At 36.4% G+C, this 20,591-nt stretch overlaps 1 protein-coding gene across 4 annotated transcripts in view; it reads left to right on the top strand.

Moving 5' to 3' along the window:
• PECR (peroxisomal trans-2-enoyl-CoA reductase) overlaps positions 1-20,591 on the top strand; it is a 29,535-nt gene that overhangs the window by 2,870 nt on the left and 6,074 nt on the right. For 3 of the 4 annotated variants that reach the window (XM_074364269.1, XM_074364270.1, XM_010948722.3), the window contains exons 2-6: positions 4,210-4,343; positions 5,370-5,535; positions 10,809-10,890; positions 15,623-15,719; positions 16,990-17,100. In XM_074364269.1, coding sequence (XP_074220370.1) covers positions 4,210-4,343; positions 5,370-5,535; positions 10,809-10,890; positions 15,623-15,719; positions 16,990-17,100 — 590 coding nt within the window. Of the gene's footprint in view, positions 1-4,209; positions 4,344-5,369; positions 5,536-10,808; positions 10,891-15,622; positions 15,720-16,989; positions 17,101-18,879; positions 19,180-20,591 lie in introns of those variants that run through there. The other variant, XM_074364271.1, reaches the window with a different exon arrangement.

The following is a 20,591-nucleotide window of genomic DNA, read 5'->3' as shown; positions in this document are numbered from 1 at the left end:
TTAGCAAGTTACTTCTGTACGTGTTTTAACTAAATTTATCAAGCTTTCTGAATTTCTGTAGCAACTCATGTAAAAAACAGAAAATGTCCTTCCGAATCATTTAGCATAAGGGTTAGAAGAAAGACGTTATCTAATTATTTTCTAGTTTGTTGTAAGGTAATATAAGAGCACTGCAGTAAATTCAAGTAGTATAGAAGTATATGAAAGAAAAAAATGAGCTTTCCCTTTCTGCCCTTCTGAATCCCCTTCCTGGCAATTTTCTGTGAGTCATTCACATGCATACAAATACACATGTGTGTATTTTGTTATTTACAAACCTGGGATCGGAGGATTCTTACTGCTCTGTAATTTTTCCTTTCCATGCTAATACATATAGTAATATCTCATTCTTCTCAAAGTTATATGATATTCCGTTGTATGGATGTGTAATAATTTATTTGACCATTCCTTTCATGGAAATTTAGGTTTATAGTTTTACCCAGGATTGCAGTGTTCTTCTTTGTAACACCTTTGCCCTCTAGTTCAAGTTTATATAGCAGTTGAAATAAATAGCCTTTCAAAGTTGTGTTCCAGTACAACTCTGCTACTATTAGGTAACTTTCCTCAAGTCCTCAGGGTTTAGGTAGTAATCAGTGATGATTCAATAAACTTCTTTTTTATATTTTTATTGAAATATGGTTAGTTTACAATGTTGTGTCAATTTCTGGTGTACAGCATAATGCTTCAGTCATACATGAACATGCATATATTCATTTTCATATTCTTTTTCACCATAAGTTACTACAAGATATTGAATATAGTTCCCTGTGCTATGCAGTATGAACTTGTTCATTGGATTTTGTGAGAATCCGCCTGTATTTTGAAGCGAGAGACACTCTGCCAGAGTTCAGTAGGTGTTCTGTGTGATTAATTGGGTTTGTAGATCTAATTCTTGGTGTTTTTGTGGGAGAGGGTGAGCTGTGAGTCTCTCTACTCCACCGTCTTGGCACCTTCCCCAATAAACTTCTAATTAGATAATTCATGTGAATAATCCTATTTATATTTTCACCATATTTCTTGTTTGAAGCCTTAGACAAAGTCAGCATTAATCACCTTAGTATTCCTGAGGATATATATTTATATATTTTTTTAATGACGCTTAACTTCTTAATGTGGATTTAGGAAGAGTTTTAGGTGCCAGATTCCCCTGCTCCATTCAATCTGTGCCCTACTCTGGAAGCTAGAGCAAATAATGCAATAATCTTGCAGGCAAAAAGATTAATGAGGGAAGTGGGGCAGAGGCAGTGGCTGATCCAGGGGAATGTGTTTCTTCTTTCCATTTTACTGATCAGATTAGTTATTCCTCTTAACTCAGGGAAGCCTGGCAGAGGGTTGGACCTGAGCTAGAAGTGTATATTTCAGTTCTTTTCCCTCCTGGGAGTAGAAGGCCCCTCCTGGAAACAGGTGAAAGAAATAAGGATTCTCCCTAATAGTATAAATTATGCTTTGTTGAAAATTATGCATGTATTTTGATAAATTAAATTCTCTTTTAAAGTTAGTCTTGTCTTAGAAGGAACTCATAGCAAATCTTTTTAATATTTGCTTTATAAAGCTCTCAAGTTGCCTGTCAGAATTTCAAAAAGTTGTTTGCATTTGGAGCTCACTAAATTATAACCTGAACTCGAAAAAATAGTTTTTTAAAGTACCTTATTTTAATGTGAAGCAGCCATCTCATCATACACAACTAGAATAGCTCTGGTCAAATGCACAGTCATTTTACGCTTTACCTTTCCAAGCCTCATTTATCCCATACGTGAATATTGAATGTGGACTGTATGTGAGTGTAACAGTTACAGTAATGACAGGGTCTCCCTATCTTCCAGGGGATGACAGTGATTGAGGGAAGACAGTTAATTATCATACAACAGAGGCAGGTATGTGAGAGCACGTAGAAGGAGCTCCAGCCTGCGCTTGGTAAGGGAGAAGAAGGAGGGTTTTAATATAGTTGTGATTATCAGTATGGTTTATTTGAAATCTGCCATCCACATCTGGGCTTCCCAGAGCAGGGGCGAGGCTCCTCCCTCTCTTTGAGGCTGCCTTGGCAAGTATTTCTGCTTTTTATATTTGTGCATGAAAAGAAGGAAGTATTCTCTTTAGGATGAACCAAAACGTAAGGCAACAATGAGCAGTAACATTCAGGATTACTTTGTAAGGTAAATGAATATTCCAGCATCTCAGAGCTTATTATTTTTACTTAAGGAAAACACTGGTAGCAGTGTCCACAACCCCATGGGTAGCTCTTCCTTTTACAACTCCATTTACATTCAATTCTAATTTCACTTCCAGTGTTACAATTTTTATTTCTTTGTTGTGTTTCCATCTTTATTGGCCAGTCACTCTTTCAGTCGTCCTTTTTTTTGGTAAAGTGTCATATGTGTTTATCATTGGAAGACAAAGAGGCAACACAGCTGCCTTCTTTGCTGTCTGTGCATAGATTGAAGAACAAAAGCACAGTGACCGGTCATTTACAGACATTGAAAGAAGTGACACGGTTAGTCACTGATTGTGATGTGCGCCTTTATTTGCATGATGACTTATGGATTTGTGCTAGCAATGAAGTTTGTATTTTATGCAGTTGCTCACAGTTAATATGGCATAGTAACTGAAATTTGAACCATGTTGTTGGGAGACTGGGGTTATTTAAGCTAATGTAACAGAAATTAGGGTGCATTAGAGCTGAGCAAAACAAGAACTGATAGTACTTCTATTTCACTGTTCCTGACCATTGTATAGCAATTAAATTCTGTTCCCATACATTTTATGTCTACATATGTTATAAATCCTACAATACATTGCTATCATTTTTACTTTAAAGAAGCACAACCTTTTAGAGAGATTTGAAGGAAATACAAAAAGTCTTTATGTTTACTTTATTTACTCACAAAATTACCATTTCTGGTAGATTCAGATTTTCATCTGGTATCATTGCCCTGCTTGAAGGCCTTCCTTTAATCTTACTTGCAGTGCTGGTCTGCTTTAATGAATTCTTCTGGATATTATGTATGTGAACAAGTCTTTACTTTGCCATCATTTTGAAAGCTGTTTCCACTGGATACGATTTCTAGGTTCCAAAACTCTCCACTGTCTCCTGGCTTTTATTGTTTCTGAAAAGAAGTCTTCTGTCTTCCTTGTCTTGTTTTGTTCTGTACTTAATGTGTTCTTTCTCTGGCTGCTTTTAATGTTTTTCTCCTTATCCCTGGTGTATTTAATTGTGTCACCAATGCCATTTCTGGGTCTGTTTTTATTAATTGACTTTTCCCTCATCCTGGCTTGTATTTTCCTTCTCCTTTGTGTGTCTGGTGGTTTTTGTTGGATGCCAGACATCTGAATTTTGCCTTGTTGGATGCTGATTATTTTTATATTCTTAAAAATACTATTGAGCTTTGTTCTGTGATACAGTTAAGTTAACTTGGAAACAGTTTGATACTTTAAAGAGGCTTTCTTTCTGTTACCCGTTGACCTGAACAGCTTTTGGCTTAGGGTTAATTTTGCTTCACTACTGAGGCCATACTCTTTTGAGTACTTTACCCAGTGCCCCATAAGAGTGTTTTTCCTGGTGGGAACACTGACTGTTCCCAGATCTGTGTCAATGTCTGGGTTTGTTTCCTCTGCTTATTTTGGGTGGTTCTTTCCAGAGCCTCAGATAGTTCCCTTACGTGTACTGATCAGTGCTCAGGTGAAAACTGGAAGGAACTCGACAGATCTCTGGAGCTTTCTCTTGGTGTCCCTCTTTGCTTCCTGTGCCTTGTGTAATCCAGCCGTCTCGGCCTCCCTGGACTCCCACTTCCATCTCCTCTACCCCGGAGACTGCTGCGCTATGAATGGTTTCCTCCCCTCTGTGCTGAAGCCTGGAGACTCGCTGAGCAGCAGCCTGGAATAATAATAGGGCTCACGTTGTCTCTTCCCATTCTCTGGGATCACTGTTCTGTGCTGCCTGATGTCCAATGCCTGAAAATCATTGTTGCACATATTTTGTTCAGTTTTTAGTTGTCTTGTGCTGGAGGGTAAACTCAGGGTCTATTACTCACCTTGACCATAAGCAGAACTTCTAGTTTATCTTTTTTTTTTTAAACAGGATCACATGAAATATTTTCTAAATATTACTACTTTTGGAATTTGGACAACCAATGAAAACATATTTACTTGTTCTTTGGCTGTTGTCGCCCCCAGGGTGTAATGTGGTCATTGCGTCCCGTAAGTTTGATAGATTAAAAGCTGCGGCAGATGAACTGAAGGCCCATATGCCTCCTGACAACCAGGCTCAAGTCACTCCCATCAAATGCAACATCCGTAACGAAGAGGAGGTAACACAAATTTATCTTTATTTATTTGTTTTAATTTATACTAGTTGTTCCTAAACCTGACTGTGCTTTGGGTTTTCCTATGGTAGCTGTCTTAGATGAGGTTCACTGAAAGCAGAGCCTGTGACGGGGATTCTTGAGCTAATGAGCTATGAGTTAGTAACCTCAGGAGAAGGAGAGGAAGGGAAGCAACATAGGGAAGCTAAGCAAGCACAGTTTCAGCTAGAGACTACCTTTTGTCCTTGAAGTCATTTCTTAATGTCTATTTCATCACTATCCATCATTCAGGGTTGGTAGCTTACAAATTAAAACAATGGAGGAGTGATCCAGGCCCTTGGATAAATCTTGTCATCAAAATTCCAGATTTAGCTTTATGATCCATGAGCATTAGATACTGGTAGATTATCCACTGGTATAAATTTTTCAGGTTTATTCATTGTGACTACATCTCCATTTATTGTGGTACTCAGAGTTACCGTTCACTGTGAGAGACTGTGCGCTCTGTTACTCACCTAGAGCAAGGGATAAAATCCAAGTGGCAAGTTAGGTTATTAACCAGTTCACTTTTAAAATTTTATTTATTTATTGAAATATAGTTGATGTATAGTATAGTGATTCACAATTTTTGAAGGTTATACTCCATTATAGTTATTATGAGATATTTACTATATTCCCCCATGTTGTACAATACATCCTTGTAGTTTATTTTATACCTAATAGTTTGTACCTCTTAATCCCCTACCCTTATATTGCCCCTCCCCTCTCCCTACTAATAACCACTAGTTTGTTCTCGATATCTGTGAGTCTGCTTCTTTTCTGTTATATTCACTAGTTTGCTGTATTTTTTGGATTCCACATAAAAGTGGTATCATATGGTATTTGTCTTTGTCTGTAACCAATTCACTTTTTTTTTTTTAAATGGAGGTCCTGAGAGTTGAACCCAGGACCTCGTGCATATTAGGCATGCGCTCTACCCCTGAGCCATACCCTCCTGCACGTAATGGATTCACTTTTAATGTTTTTATTTAGGTGAATAATTTGGTCAAGTCTACCTTAGATATTTATGGTAAAATCAATTTCTTGGTAAACAATGGAGGCGGCCAGTTTTTTTCTCCTGCTGAACACATCAGTGCAAAGGGATGGCATGCTGTGATTGAAACCAACCTGACAGGCACCTTCTACATGTGCAAAACAGGCAAGTGTGATCAATAATCCAAAAACTCAAACTGTCTTTATGTAAGGATCATAGAGAATCCTGAAAGAGAAATTGTTAGGGGCTCAGAAGCTTACGTCATCAACATCAACATTTATGGTTCTGATTTAAGTTACATACATCATAGCAATGTAATTCCTACATTTCTGGATAGTAATTTGGCAGTATATATAAAATAGGAATGTTATTTGATCTTATAACTTTATTTCTAGAATGTTATGAAAAAATTTTCAAAAGTTTGTACAAAGATATAGCTACAAAGTATGTCATAAAATTATAGAAAACAGACTGATTTTGTTTTTGAGAAATGAATCTGTTAATTTTTTTTATAAGGATCTGCTGATTATTTCAGTCAGATCTTCAGGGAGAATACCAGACAGAGTCCATATTCTTTCTGACTAATAACTAATTAGCACACATGCATAGTCTTTGCATTTCAGGTTATGTTTCATAGGTAGTAATATTAAACTCCTGAAATTGGGTAACTCAAGGATTTCCTTACAAACTATCCAAGACATTTGTATGCTGAAAAATGTAGAATGAATTTAATTTTGACCCACAGGATCTTCACCCCAACATGGGTTAGGCTTTATATTCTTAGATCTCTAAATCAAAGGTTTTGCAGGCATTCCCAACCTTCATCTTTATCTAACTAACGGTATAAAGTGCTGTATTAATTGTGGTATAGGATTGGCTGCTGCAGTGTAGAAGTCCAAAAAAACCAGGAGCTTAAATAAGATAGTTGAGTTCTCTCTCAACGTAAAAAGTCAGGGGATATAGTCCAGGGATAATATGGTTGTTCCATGATTGTTAGAGATTTAGTGTCTTTGACATGTGTTTCCATCTCATGGTCCAAAGTGGCTGCTTCAGCTCCTGCTGTTGTTTTTTTTGTTTTGTTTTGGTTTGGTTTTTTCAGTTCCTGCTCTTGTAACTGCATTCCAGACAGCAGGAATGGGGAAAAATGTAATACTTAGTATTTTTAAGGGCACCATCTGGAAGTAGCACCATTGCATTTACTGATATTCATCAGTTAGAACTCAGATAAATGATTGTACCTACCTATAAGGAGACTGAGAAATACAATCTTCAGGTGAGTAGCTATGTGCCTAAATACAAACTCTATTTCTATGCAAGGAGAAGAGAATGAGCATTAGGAGATAGCTTGTAGTCTCTACATTCATAGCTCAGAGCTTTGACACCTTCTAACATTCAATCAACAGTCTCTTACTCGCCTGAGGTTCCTTGCTAACAGCTATTAATTAGAAGTCTTCAGAGTCTAGATTCAGTTATGGTTTTTATTAGCCAGAATTGAAGTAATGAATACAGGGCCTATAGGGTTGTTTTTTGTTGTTGTTGTTGTTTTTTATTTGGCCGGGGTGGGGGTTGGATGGAGGGGAGGTAATTAGGTTTATCTCTTAATGGAGATACTGGGGATTGAACCCAGGACCTTGTGCATGCTAAGTACAGTGCTCTACCACTGAACTACATCCTCCCTTCCAGGGTCTGTAGTTTTGTTTTGTTTTGTTTTGACTTTAAACAAGGAGGCTTTTAGCGCTTGGTTTTTAAAACAAGGAATATTAAACTTTTCTGTACCATACTAATAATAGTGAAAAACTGAAAACCACTTAAATATTGTAGACTAAAATATTAGTTGAGTGCAGTTTTATAATTTGTAGGGTAGAGTGCTGTATAGCCAATGAAAATGCTGGCAAAAGTATACTTTTCAATATGAAAAGATATTCCCAGATATCATTGAGTGAAAAAGCAGGTTATAAAACATACTGTTCAACATGATCGTATTTCTGCAAAAAAAAGTATATATTTGTATGTGAATATATATGAATAGAAGTAATTCTGAAGGAGTTTATACCAAAATATTGACATATATTATCTCAGGGAGGTAAAATAAGATATCGTTTTTATCTTTTTCTTTTTGCTTATCTGCTTTTTCTAGTTTTTCTAAAATTAACATGTATTGTTTATTTAATTAAAATGATTTAAATTATGACTGCATTCAAGTCCCAGCTTTTTTTCTTCTTGTACTCTTTGACATGATATGCTGTTGTTAAAGAATTATGGGAAAATCCACATAAAAATTACTGATGAGTTTGGACTTACCTATGCCTTTAATTATTCATTTTATAATATAGGAATTTTTTTCTCCCAAGTTATTTTTGGGGAAAATCTTGAATATATATACCAATTAAAGGAATAATACAATGAACTCCTATACAGGCATACTTCATTTGATTACACTTTGCTTTATTGTACTTCACATATACTGCGTTGTTTACAGATTGAGGGTTTGTGGCAACCCTGCATCAAACAAGTCTATCAGCACTGTTTTTTCCAACAAAAAGTACACAAGAGCCATCTTGAATAAGCTTCTATAATGATTAATTTTATGTGTCAACCTGACAGGGCCACGGAGTGCTAAGATCTTTGGTCAGACTTTGTTATGGGTATTTCTCTGAGGATGTTTTTGGATGAGATTAACATTTAAATCAGTAGACAGTAAAATTGGTAGACTGATTGTCCTTCCTAGTTTGGGTGGTCCTCATCCAATCAGTTAAAAATCCACCCTTCCCTATTACCTTTGAACTGAGACACTGGGTTTTCCTGCCTTTCCATTCACACCAAAACATAGACTCTACCTGGGTCTAAAGCTTCCAGCCTTCAGACTAGATACAGTTTCTCCTGGTTCTCAGTCTTTTGGACTCAGACTGGATACACATTGGCTCTTCTGGGTCTCCAGCTTGCTGACTGCAGATGTTGTGACTTTTTAGCCTTCATGATCTGGTAAGCTGATTCCTCATAATAAATCTGTTTCTCTCTTTATAAACATCCTGTTGATTCTGTTTTTCTGGAGAGCTGTAATACAGCTTCCATTGGTCAAAAATGGCATTTTTGTGGCATTGATGGCACAAAAATGGCAGTGACATTGATTGATATTGATCAGTTATGCTTAAATCCATGAGCTCAAAATTATTCTCAGAAAAAACAATTGGTCATTTTTGGAGGATGCTGAGACCCAACTCAGTCTTTTGATAATTGCTAAAAGGAGAGAATCAAGAGCGTTACCTTCATCATCTTCATTTCCTATACAAAGCGTCCATTGGGGAAACAGAGGGATCATGGTAAAAATGAAGAAAATTCCATCTTCAGCTAATGAGTGAGTGGATCTAGGCAACAATCATCAGTGGCAGATTAACATCACATCACAAAGGAGACAGGCAAACATCTTATCCCGGTAATTGAATTATCTATTTTTGATTGGTTCTTTATAGTTTCTAGTTCCTTGTTACAGTGATTTGCATTTCTATCAATAACCTTTCTTAATTCAGTTAACATTTTTATTACCTGCTTTTTGAACTTGGGGTCTAGTAAACTGGTGAGCTCTGTTTCATAATTTTTTGTTTTATGGGATTTTTCTTATTCTTTTGATTGGGAGTAGTTCCTCTGACCTTTTCATATTGCATAACTTTCTCCATCTCAATGCATACTCTTGAATTATTTTCTTTTTCTTAAGAATTTTATTTAAATTTATAGAATGGTGTTTATGTCTATTATCTCATTTAATACTCATAATGCCTCCTTGATGTAGGTGGGACAAAAAGCATCATATCTGAGCTCAAATTTAGGATATCCAGCCCTAGATCACGTAGGGGCAGGCCTCAGACCAAAGTCTTATAAATTTACATCTGTTCTTCAGTATATTATGCTGCCTCAAAATCCATTAAACACTAGTAGTTTCAAATTTTGTAAAAGAAAACGGTGGTTGCAGGGGCTTCAGGGAGAGGAGAATGGGGAATTATTGCTTAATGAGAATGGAATTTCAGTTTTGCAAGTTGAAAAAAATTTTCAAGATGGATGGTGGTAATGGTTACACAACAGTATGAATGTACTTAATACCACTGAACTGAACACTTAAAAATGGTTAAGATAATAAATTTTATGTTACATGTCTTTTACCACATTAAAAAAAAATTTCAAGGAGAAAAGGACCCTTGAGTTATTTTGACCATAGGATTTGTTCCTTAATTTGTACATTGGCAAATTCAACATTCTAGGTTTCTCTAAATTATTTAGTTTTGCAATTGCTGTGATTCTTATCAGGTTGGTAGTTGCTTGTAAGCTTTTCCTGTTGTTTTAGGAAACTTTCTTCCTGTACATTTGTCTTTCTTCTTCCAATTTGTTCTTGGTGACTGTATAGTTTGATGACTCTTTGAAATATCTTGAAGAAATATCAACAAAATAACCCTAGAAAAGTTTCCGGGGAGAAACACATAGGTGATTTCAGAACTCTAAAACATATGGAAGTATTTAACCAGAAGCAGGCAATCCATGTAGGTAATTCAAATAAATTTATTCTCCTTTCTTATGCTTGTATCAAATGGTTTTAGAATTTTAAAACATTTGATATGGTACATACTGCTTTATTTATTTTAATTTCCTTGACCATTTATTTTTTGGCTTGGCTATTCTTGACCATTTATTTTTTTCAAATGAATTCTATATTCATATTCTTTGTCAAAAATCCTGTTGGGGTATTTGATTGGAATTGTGTTAAACTTATTAATAATTTGGAAATGATTAATACGTTTAAGTATTATTTCCTTATCATAACTTATCTTTTCATCAAGGAACTCTTTTATACCTTTTGACCAAGGTTTGTCATTTTTATCATGTAGATTGCGTATATTTTTTAAGGTCACACCTAAATATTTTTGATGGCTATTGCTATTTTGAATGAGCTCTTTTTCCATTTATTTTCAACTGGGGTATTGTTGGTTTATAGAATAATAATTTTAAAAATATATTTTACGGCTTTTCTAATGATTTGCTGCTCTTTCTACTGGTTTGTCAAATTATTCTCTTGGGTTTTCCAGGTAAATAATCATGTTGTCTTAAAAAATAGCTACTATGTTATTTTATGGAGTCAAAAATACAGTCAATTGTGAAATGCGCTGTCATTTTATATATTGTTGCATATGTAAAAACAGTGCTAATTGTTTTTATCCCTACTTCAGCAGTGTGAAAATAGTGTGAAAAAGTTGTTTTTGATTTTAAAAAATATTGTAAGTAATGTTTTCTTTTCTAATGGTTTTACCTCCTTTTTATGAAAGTCAATATTTTTATAAAAGGAAAATGAATTGAAATTTTTAAAATATCAGATAAGTAACATGCTGGCACAGGGGATCAGGGAAGGATTACGAGACTGCTTAATAGGATTGTCATTTGTCTGTATCTTGCAGTTTACAACTCTTGGATGAAAGGGCATGGAGGATCTATTGTCAATATCATTGTGCCTACTAAAAATGGATTTACGGGAGCTGCGTAAGCACTTTTCTGTTTTTCTTCCCGTATTTTAGAGTTTTGTCCTCTGAAGGGGTTAGTCAGGTAGGGAAAATTCCTTAAATCAAGATTATTAATCCCTTTAATGAGTTGTTATCTTAATACTTAGTGTTCTCTCTATTGAACTTCAAAATGTACTTCTAAAACATTAGCATTCATGTTAGAGTTACCAGATTCACCAGGAAAATAAAAACAAACAAACAGTGCACCCAGTTAAATAATTTTTTATTATAAGTATGTCCCAAATATTGCATGGGGCATACTTACGCTAAAAATTATTTGTTGTCTGTCTAGAAATTCAAATTTAACTCTATGTCCTGTATTCTGTCTAGCAACCCTAATTTAGATGTAATTCATCTTTTTTGTGAAAGCATGGAAATGAAATTAATCTATGTTAACTTAGATTTGAACACTGTGGATAGTGAATATACCTATTTAGTTTTAGATAGAACTGCTAATAAATTGTTACTCCGTAATGGAATTTGACTTATTTGACTCTTGTTCTGATTTTGATAAATTTTTATGTTGGAGACTGATTTTTTTTTTAAATAAAGGAAGTCAATGAACTCATTTAGCCTACTGGCTCAGTAGACTCTTGCATGATAGTCTAAAAGGCCATTCAAACAGAAAAGTTGAAAAACAACAATATACTAGGAAGCTACCTAGCAGTTAAAAAATTTGATTTTTGAAAAATGAGTTTTGCTGATTTCCTTAGTGCCTTTTATAATTCCTGATTCCTTCCATTTTAAAAAATTTAAAATTAAAAAAAATTTTTCCAACAATTTCTGTGTTTATGAAGTGGACATATTTTAGTGTTATGAAAGCAATGCATGCTGGTTTAACTAAATAAATAACTAGATAGATACATAAAAAATAGTTAAAAGAACTGTATAAGGTAGAAAGTCAAGTCTTCTATACACTTCCACCCCAGAAATAACTAAGGAAGGTAGTGATTTTAATTCCTTTGTAATTATTAAACAGTCTTTAGGGTGATATTTTGGTACTGTGTTCCTATGCTGTTTGCCATCATGATTTTAGCAACCATTGTTGATCCTTACCCGAATCACTTATTACATTGCGGGTGTGCAAATGTTGATTTTTCTGATTTTGTAATTGCTTCTATATTTTTTAGCTGGTATTCTTATTAAGAGACTTCTACACCACAACCGTCATGTCTCTCTGCATGTTTGTTACTAACTTTTTTGGTATACTACTGTGGAATCATGGATTTCTTTTCAAATTCATTGTTTCAAATGCACACATTGTCTCAAATTTAGTAGAACTTTGTGCTGTTTCTGTGTTTTACTATTCCAAATAATTCTGTGGTGAACATTGTAGGTGTGTATTTCATGTCTGTGGAGGTACATCTTCAGGGTTCACCCTGGAAGTTGGATTGCTGGGTGAAGGTAAATGCATACCATTCAGCATTTCCAAGTTTCTTTCCACTTTGCACTTCCATCCGCGATGAATGAGAGGGCCTGTTCCCCACAGCCTTACCGAAGATATGTCTTGTCAATTTCCAGACAACTCTGATGGGAAAGAAATAGTATTCTCAGTGGAGAACCCCTCAGGGAGCGAGTAAATGTCTTTTCATTTGTTGAAGGCCCTTGACTATCTCTTGTGTGTATGTTTGAACTGTATTGCTGTTTTTGCACGTTTCTCTGGAGTTCTGATCATTTTCTGACATTTTCAGTGTCATCTAAGACCAGTCCGATTTCCCTGTGCAAGGAAGTTTAGACTGACCTGCTGAGTTTGGGGGTCATTATCAATAATTACAAGGGTGAGAGATGGACCAAAAAGCAGCTCATATCTCCATGGAGAGATGCTTCATAGGCCAAATGCCCATCAATGAGTGAATGAATAAACAGATTGTGGTAAATCTGTATAATGGACTAATAATCAGAAGTAGAAAGGAGTGAACTATTTATTCGTGCAACAATGTGAATAAATCTCAAAATAATTATTCTGAGTAATAGAAGCCAGATAGAAAAGGACATGTATGTATGATTTCATTTATATGTTTAAGTCATAGTAGTATTTAAAAAGTTTGTTCGTGCTAGATTCACTGAGATTGGACATCATTCTGCCTCTTATTCGTAAATTAATGGAGAAAAATGAAGCAGTGTGACAGCCTTCAAAGTAGTTTGTCTCTTACTTAGTCTGTTACTACAGACTGTAAGAAGTTTTAAACCACATCTGATACAGAAATAAGGCCTTAGTACTTCAAAACATTTTATCAGTGGAATAGATGTGAGACATTATTCAAATGGTAAAATGAAATCTCGCTGAACTCATAGTCCAGATAAATGCCCTTCCTTCTCTCTGGGCTTTTCCTTTAGAGGAAGAGGAGTGGGAACAACGCCTCATGTGACATAGGCACCAGCCTGCAGCTTGAACTGCCCGCCATCTGTTCTGTTTTAATGGGGGCCACTTTCCCTTTATGGAAAGGGAGTCTTTACAAACCCTGTGATCCATTCAGGCTTCTCATCCACCTGGACTTCCCAGGAATGCCAGCCGGGACCAGATCCTTCAGAACCAGGACTCCTGGATAAGCCATAAATCTCTCTGGATTCGGATTAATTCTACTTTTTCTTCATCACTGTCACAGATTTTTTTTTTTTTTAGCCTCAAAGACAAGCAGATTAGGATGTGCTGTTTCAAGATTCAGAGTGACTTTCATGTTCTGTATAATTTTCTGTGGTGCCAAGTGCTGCAGAGGAAGACCTCATCCTTCCTTCCATGACTGGAACGAACAGAGGTCTGGGGGTCTCAGGCATTCATACCTGTCCTTGCTGGTCTTGACTTCCACCAGCAGTTTCATTTCTGACCTCACACTCTTCTCTGCCAACTTCTTTAGTCGACCTTTGAGTGTGGAAACGTAGCCTGAAAATGCTACTATGTTTGCACTGAGTTTCTACTGAACATCCTTCTCTTCATCAGCTGACCTTGGGAGAACTGTGTAGGGGAGGAGAAGCAGTGTGCCCTCTGCCCTTCTGAGCTCTTAGCTGCAACCACTGTCATAAAAGGCAGATGAGCAAGAGAAAAACAAACAGAAGTTTATTGACAGAACTACCTCATGTACACATGGGAGATACCCAGGAAAATGAGTAAGTGCCTGATGTGGCTTAGAATTCAGGATTAAATCCTGTCCTAACAGGGAAAGGGGAGAAGGGACATAGGCTTCTCAAGGAGAGAGTAAACGATTTTTAGGGAAGGAGCATGGGCCCTTTGAAGAATGGATGGGAGGTGTGGTAGTTTGTGACAAAGTTTGGATGTGGTGTTGGCATCTAGCCTCCTCTCCTGTGACAACAGTAAATCTCCCAATTGATGGGACTCCCAGGGAGGGGGCTTATGACAATTGAATTCTTTTTGGTGGATCAGGGGAGTTCAGAGAAAGCCTCTCTCTGCCTTTGCTGGTTTTCAAGTGCCTGCAGCTGAAAATAATCAATGTACCAGAGCAACATATTCTGGCGTGGCATGTCCTGAACTCCTACAGTCATTATTTTGGGTGGCATATTCTGCTCCCTTTCAGCTGCCCCTTGCTTGCGTTCAAACGGGTCCAGATGCTCAAATTCAGAGAGTAATTTCTGTCTCTGGATCCTGCCCCCGGCCTCCTCAGTTCTGGTGGTTTTCTCTCTTGGGTAGCTGTTAGTTTCTGAACAGGTACCACTTTCTTCTTCAGGGGCTCCATGTAACTGCTGAGCCTCGTTCTGTGATGAGAGGCGACCTCATGTGGTGGCCCTGGTGGTCAGGGCTGAGTGCAAGGGCACGCGCGCCTCTGGGTCCTCCGCACAGAGGAGGATGAGGACTTGACTGTTCTGCCCCTGCCTCTTGCTCCCAGTGGCGTGGAGCAGTGTGTTCACCCTGGTCATCCTGCCCAGTGGGGTGTGGCTCCAGGATGGCCTCTTCTAGGACTGATGGCAACAGCGCCCGGGAACCTGTCCTGTGAATCCCCCCTAGGACTGTTGGATGCAGTAGCACACAAGTGGGGGCCACACTTGTTGGTGATGAGGTTGCTCAGGTAATCCTGGCAATTGGAACAATTGGCTTCTATCCGGAGTCCCACCAGGGCTGCCGCAGCCCACGCTGGGACTGACGTGGGCTTTCTTCAGGAGAACTGGGCTCTGAAGGTACTCTCCAGTGTGAGGAGTGGATGCACCCCCGGATCTCACACACTTGGTTCTGAGAACCTTGTAGTTAGAAACTCTAAGCCATGTTATGTCTCTACCTTCTGCCTCTTATGGATACAGACCTAAATATTTTGAACCTCTCCTCTGGAAATATATTAAAATTTATTTAAATTTTGGTACATCTAGAAATTCTGTTAGTATTATTTCTAGCCTGATGTATGAATTTCACATCCCTTATTATCTAAAATTGATTTCAAAAATAACCACACTTGTAACCCTCAAAATTACCAATCTGTTTGTTTTCTGCTATAATAAAAAATTCTTCAAAATATTCCTCTGATGCACATGGTGACTTGGGGGATCTTATTTGGGCCTTGACTTACGTGAGATTCATTCGACTGTCAGATCGCTGTGATTTGGCTTTCATGTTGAGCGACCTAGTTCTTTCTTACTGTTCAGACAGGGGCTCGTAACAGGCATGTTCTTGTGGGGCTCTGACAGATCGCTGGTGCACTGTCACTTTGGTTAATGAGAGAAATAGTCAACAGAAGCTGATGGTAATGTTTGTGTTTTGTCTTTTAAAGGCATAGTGGAGCTGCCAGAGAGGGTGTTTACAACCTCACCAAATCCTTAGCTCTGGAATGGGCCAGCAGTGGAGTAAGGATCAATTGTGTTGCTCCGGTAGGTAAATGTTCAACGTGAAAGCTGTTGACAAATTGTGCTCCTTTGATTCCATTTGTGTGGTTGATAGAGGTATTTATTAATGCACATGAATACTAGAAAAGACTGGCTTTTAAAAACAGATAAAATCACAAAGAAGTATTCTTTGATTTATAACCAGATTGTCAAGAAGGTTAAATTAAGCCAGTGATTCTCAATCCTGGCTGTATATTGTCTGTATAATGTTTAAAAAATCATGATGTATAAGCTTGACTCCAAACTGTAGGTTCTAGGCATTGGTATTTTTAAAAGCTGATTCACAGTGAATGAAATTCAATGCACAGAAGTTTGAGAACCACTACTTTAGAGAATGAATTTTTCTAGATTGTCTTGTTATTTCTTAGTGTATCATTAACCCTTTGTTAGGAGAGAGAGAAACTTAAAGTCAAAGTTCTAGGAAGGAATTCCCAGTTAAAGATTAACTGTAAGTTGAGGAGAAATTTCTCTGAGACATAATGTAAATGAGAGGGGAAAAAAGTCACAAGGTGTTCAACTTCAAAAACCATCATATTATGTGAAGTAAGATGTAGCTTAAGCTTCCTTGGGGATTATTTATTGGCTCTGTACTCCAAGAGAGACATTAAATGAAACAGCTCATGCGTCCTGCAAAACTCAGCTCAAATCCACTTCTCTTGTGATAATTCCTGGTCATTGCTAAGATAGGAATCATCCTTCTATCTGAAACCCTATAACATCTGTGGGTATTATCTATAGGTTTAAATAAAAGAATTCTTAAACAATTGAATTTTTAGTTTATTTATATTGGATCCAGATTTTTTATTTGTGATATCTCTTTAGGTGAAAAGCCATGAAAATACTGTTTTCTCTAAATCTTACTTAACTATAGTCCAGTTTTCCACTGTAAAGCAGAGAATCCTCAACTGAAGATAAAACAGCCTCCCTGAGCCCATTTTTCCAAGTCATTGCTTCTCTGACCTACTCATGTGATTGTGCTTTCAGATAGCAAGTCTTTTATGAAAACATCCAGGGCTTGGCTGGTTATTAAGGGAGAGGAGGTCACAAAATGAGCATTTAGATAATCCATTTGTAACAGTGGTTGAACTGTACTTCTAAGACCATATTGAGAAAAATTAACATTAGAAATGTTAACTTTTCTATTAAACTCAAATCACTTACTTACTGGTATTGGTTGACAGACTGTCTTGATGTCTTTACAATAAAATTTAATTTTATGTACTTTACTTTGTTCTTCTTTTATTTTTAAACATAGGGAATGATTTATTCCCAGACTGCTTTTGACCACTATGGTCCTTTGGCAAAAGACATGTTTGAAGGGTACTTTGAGAAAATCCCAGCTAAAAGACTTGGAGTTCCTGAGGAGGTAATGTATACTTCTCATGTTCACTCAAATTACTTTGTTTTGTACTGTGGAGATTTGTAACATTTTGGTGTACTTTTTGCGTAGTCTAGTTGACTAATAGAGATTTCTTTCATGCATCAAACTGTTTTCCCCTGTGCTTCCTGGTTCCTGGGAATGCTATTGCTGGTGGTGCTTTGAATGCTCACAGCAGTGTTTACTCAGGAGTGAATGCAGTGTGGATTAAGGACAGCATGTTTTTTACTGTTTCATTTCACTTTTCAGCTACTTTATTTTATCACAGCATTTGATGGTAAAGAGGACCCCAAGCAGGTCAGTCGATTATGACAAAATGAAGTTCCATACACAATTTCTGTAGATGGCCAGATTTAAGTATGTAAAAATCCATAGCTTTCTTAAATGCCAGCAATATCAGTCTTAAAATGTAATTTTTTTATGTTCATGTATAACTGAAAAATTGTGCTCTACACTGGAATTTGACACATTGTAAAATGATTATAAATCAATAAAAAATGTTAAAAAAATATAATTTTTTTAAAAAGATCTTATCCATAATAATAAAAACTAAAGCACCTGAGTAAACTTAGCTATAAATGAAAAGTAATTTATTACCAAAGAACAGAAAAAAGACCAGAATAGAGACATGTCATATTCCTCAGTAGAGAGTCAATTTTATTAAAATCAAGTTTCCCTGAATTAATTTATTAATGTAAATTAATAAATTTAATATATTTTTTGGAATTAACATATTGATTCTAAAGTTTATGTAAAAAATATTTATGCAGAAACAACCAAAAATGTTTTGAAAAAGAGTGAGTGATTTTGACCTTTCTGTTATTAAAATATACTGTAAAACTATACTTATTTACCATATCCTGTGCTGGTGCTGTAAGAGATTAAAATCAGTGGAACAGAATGGACTCTTGTATACACAGGGAACATATAGGATAAAAGTAGCGTTTCAAATCAGGACAGACCATTCAACCAAAAGTCTTGCAGCAATTGCCTGATCATTTAGAAATAAATTAGACCCCCTAGCTCACATCACATACAAAATAATTTTCAGATGTATTAAAATGCTAAATGTAAAAGCAAAGCCATAAAGCTCTTAGAGGAAAACATGTTCTATTCCTAGAACTTGCTTTCATCATCAGTTTGATGTACGTCTTTCCAGAAGTTGACAGTGCATGCACAAAAATATTTCTATTTATTGACTTTTTTAAAATAATGAGATTCTACTGTATGTTATTTTCTGAAACTTTCTGTGGATGTAACATAGTATATTTCATTAGCCCCTATTGTTGTACACTTAGATTCTAGTTATGTATTTTATACTGTAGTAGTTCTTCAGTGAACATTCTTGAATGTAGTCATGCACTCTTGTGTGAAGGGGTAACTTTCTAGAAACAGAACTCCCGAACTAAGACAGGCTTGCATATTAAATTTTAGAAGATACTGTTAAATCAAACATTTGATGAGCTATTTTAAATAAGGTGTTTGGACTTTTACATGGAAAACTGAGAGCAATTTTAAAGAATTTCAATCAAGGAAATGATCTGATTAAATTTTTGTTTTGGACAGAATACTTGTTGTGTTTACATGAGCTATATATTATACTGTATTAAAAATTGAAATTGAGAAATTTAAGAAATATTTATAAATTCATTTTAAAAAGGGTAATAAAGACATTATGTGTTATAGATAATATTTTTAATGAAAAATAGCTACATTTTAAAAGACAATAGCAAACAGTTTCCTTGCATTTATTTTACATTTTTACAGATCTCTTTAATGTATGGCTTAATAGAAAACAGCTGAACTCTCACTTCTGCTTCTGCATTCAACCTGTTGCAATATATTGTTTTGGGTAAAGCACATGAAGAAAATCTGCCTTCGTGCAGGTGTACAGTTGGAAAAGGAAGGAGCATTTTAACAGCCTTTTTGGAGAGTCATGGATATTCTTCTTACATTCAACAAATGGCAGTTTCTTAAAGATTAGTTGCCAAATGGAATCTGAAACCATGTTAATGAACTTTTTGTATTCTGTTACATTAAAATCCACTGGTCTCTGTTGGACTTTTACTGGATCTTTCACTCATAGGTGATTTTGTAACATCAGGTGTTCGTTAGTCTTTTGGAAAACTTTGGTTCACTGAATCAAAGACATCTTCTCACTGATGGCACACAATTCATTATACTATACCAAAAGATGACATTTGTTAATATCACCACTGATCTCTTCAGAAAAATCTTTAAATATTAGGAAACTGAAAGCTCAAGGTGATAAGTACAACTTTTCCAAAATTCTAGTTTTCATTTTAAAATTCAAATCTTATCATTGACAACAAATACTGTCAGTTGTCATCAACTGCTCGAAGTGGCAGTCACACTTTGTTCATTTTTGAAAAAAAAAAAAAGTCTGCCAAATACCCAAGTATGAATAACTGTAGTCTGTCAATCATTCCTGTAAGTTAAAAATGGTGCTTCATTAAAAATGTGACTAGGTCAGTTCTCACTCAAGCACACATTTTTTTCCTTGAGACAACTGTGCAGCAAAAGGGCTTAAGGTATAATTCCTACTTCATCACACAGGATATTAAAAAAATGGGTACCCAGTAGTTGAGATTAATATGATTAATACTTTTTACTGCTTCATCAAGGACACTCTAAAGTGAAACAGCCCCCCCCCCCAATCTGGTGAAGAATATTGGCTACTAGTATCATGATCACAGCTTCCCGTTTGTGTTCCTGCTGTGATTTGTGCCAAGGCTCCAGCTGGTTTTCCCACCATTGCTTTGGTGCCATGAGTACAAGTGTGTCAACACAGTGAAAAAGACAAAATAATGACTTAGTATGGTTACAGAAATAATTTTGACCTCACAAATCCCCTGAAAATGTCTGAAATGTGCCCAAGGTTTTGCCAACCATGCTGCGACTAATATAGGTAATACCTTCAAAAAGTTTGCTTGTGAAGGGGAGGGTATAGCTCAGTAGTAGAGCGTGTGCTTAGTATGCACAAAGGTTCAATTCCCAGTAACTCCATTAAATAATAAACAAACAAACAAACCAAATTACCTGACACCCCCCCCCCAAAAGAAGACCTGATGAAAAAGTGTGCTTGTAAAGGGAAGGAGGGATGATGATAGCCGTGGTGAGTTGCAAAATAAGGAGAGAGTTTCAGCCTCTGCCTGATAGCTCGTAGCATCCCTAGGCCATGGTTTCCAGGATATTCCGATTGCGCCAGCTAATCACCAGTATCCCTTTGGGGACAGAACTTTCACACCAGGCCACTGGTGAACTGCCTAGAGCTGCTTATTGGTGAGTTGCCTTCTTGTAAGTTAAAGTTCCTGGGATAGAGTCAGGAGGGTCAGAATGTAGCTGTACTTTTAAAAGGAACCACCCAGAACTCCCACAGTGTCCCTCAACATCTCTGGTGAAGAGAATGCAGCATTTGGCAGACCCTTCAAAGGCCTTGTGATATATTTTTTAGAAAT

Source organism: Camelus bactrianus, chromosome 5 (assembly GCF_048773025.1).
Source record: "Camelus bactrianus isolate YW-2024 breed Bactrian camel chromosome 5, ASM4877302v1, whole genome shotgun sequence".
Taxonomy (NCBI): domain Eukaryota; kingdom Metazoa; phylum Chordata; class Mammalia; order Artiodactyla; family Camelidae; genus Camelus; species Camelus bactrianus.
Note: the sequence above shows the minus strand (reverse complement) of the source record. Positions and strands in the feature narration are given on the sequence as shown.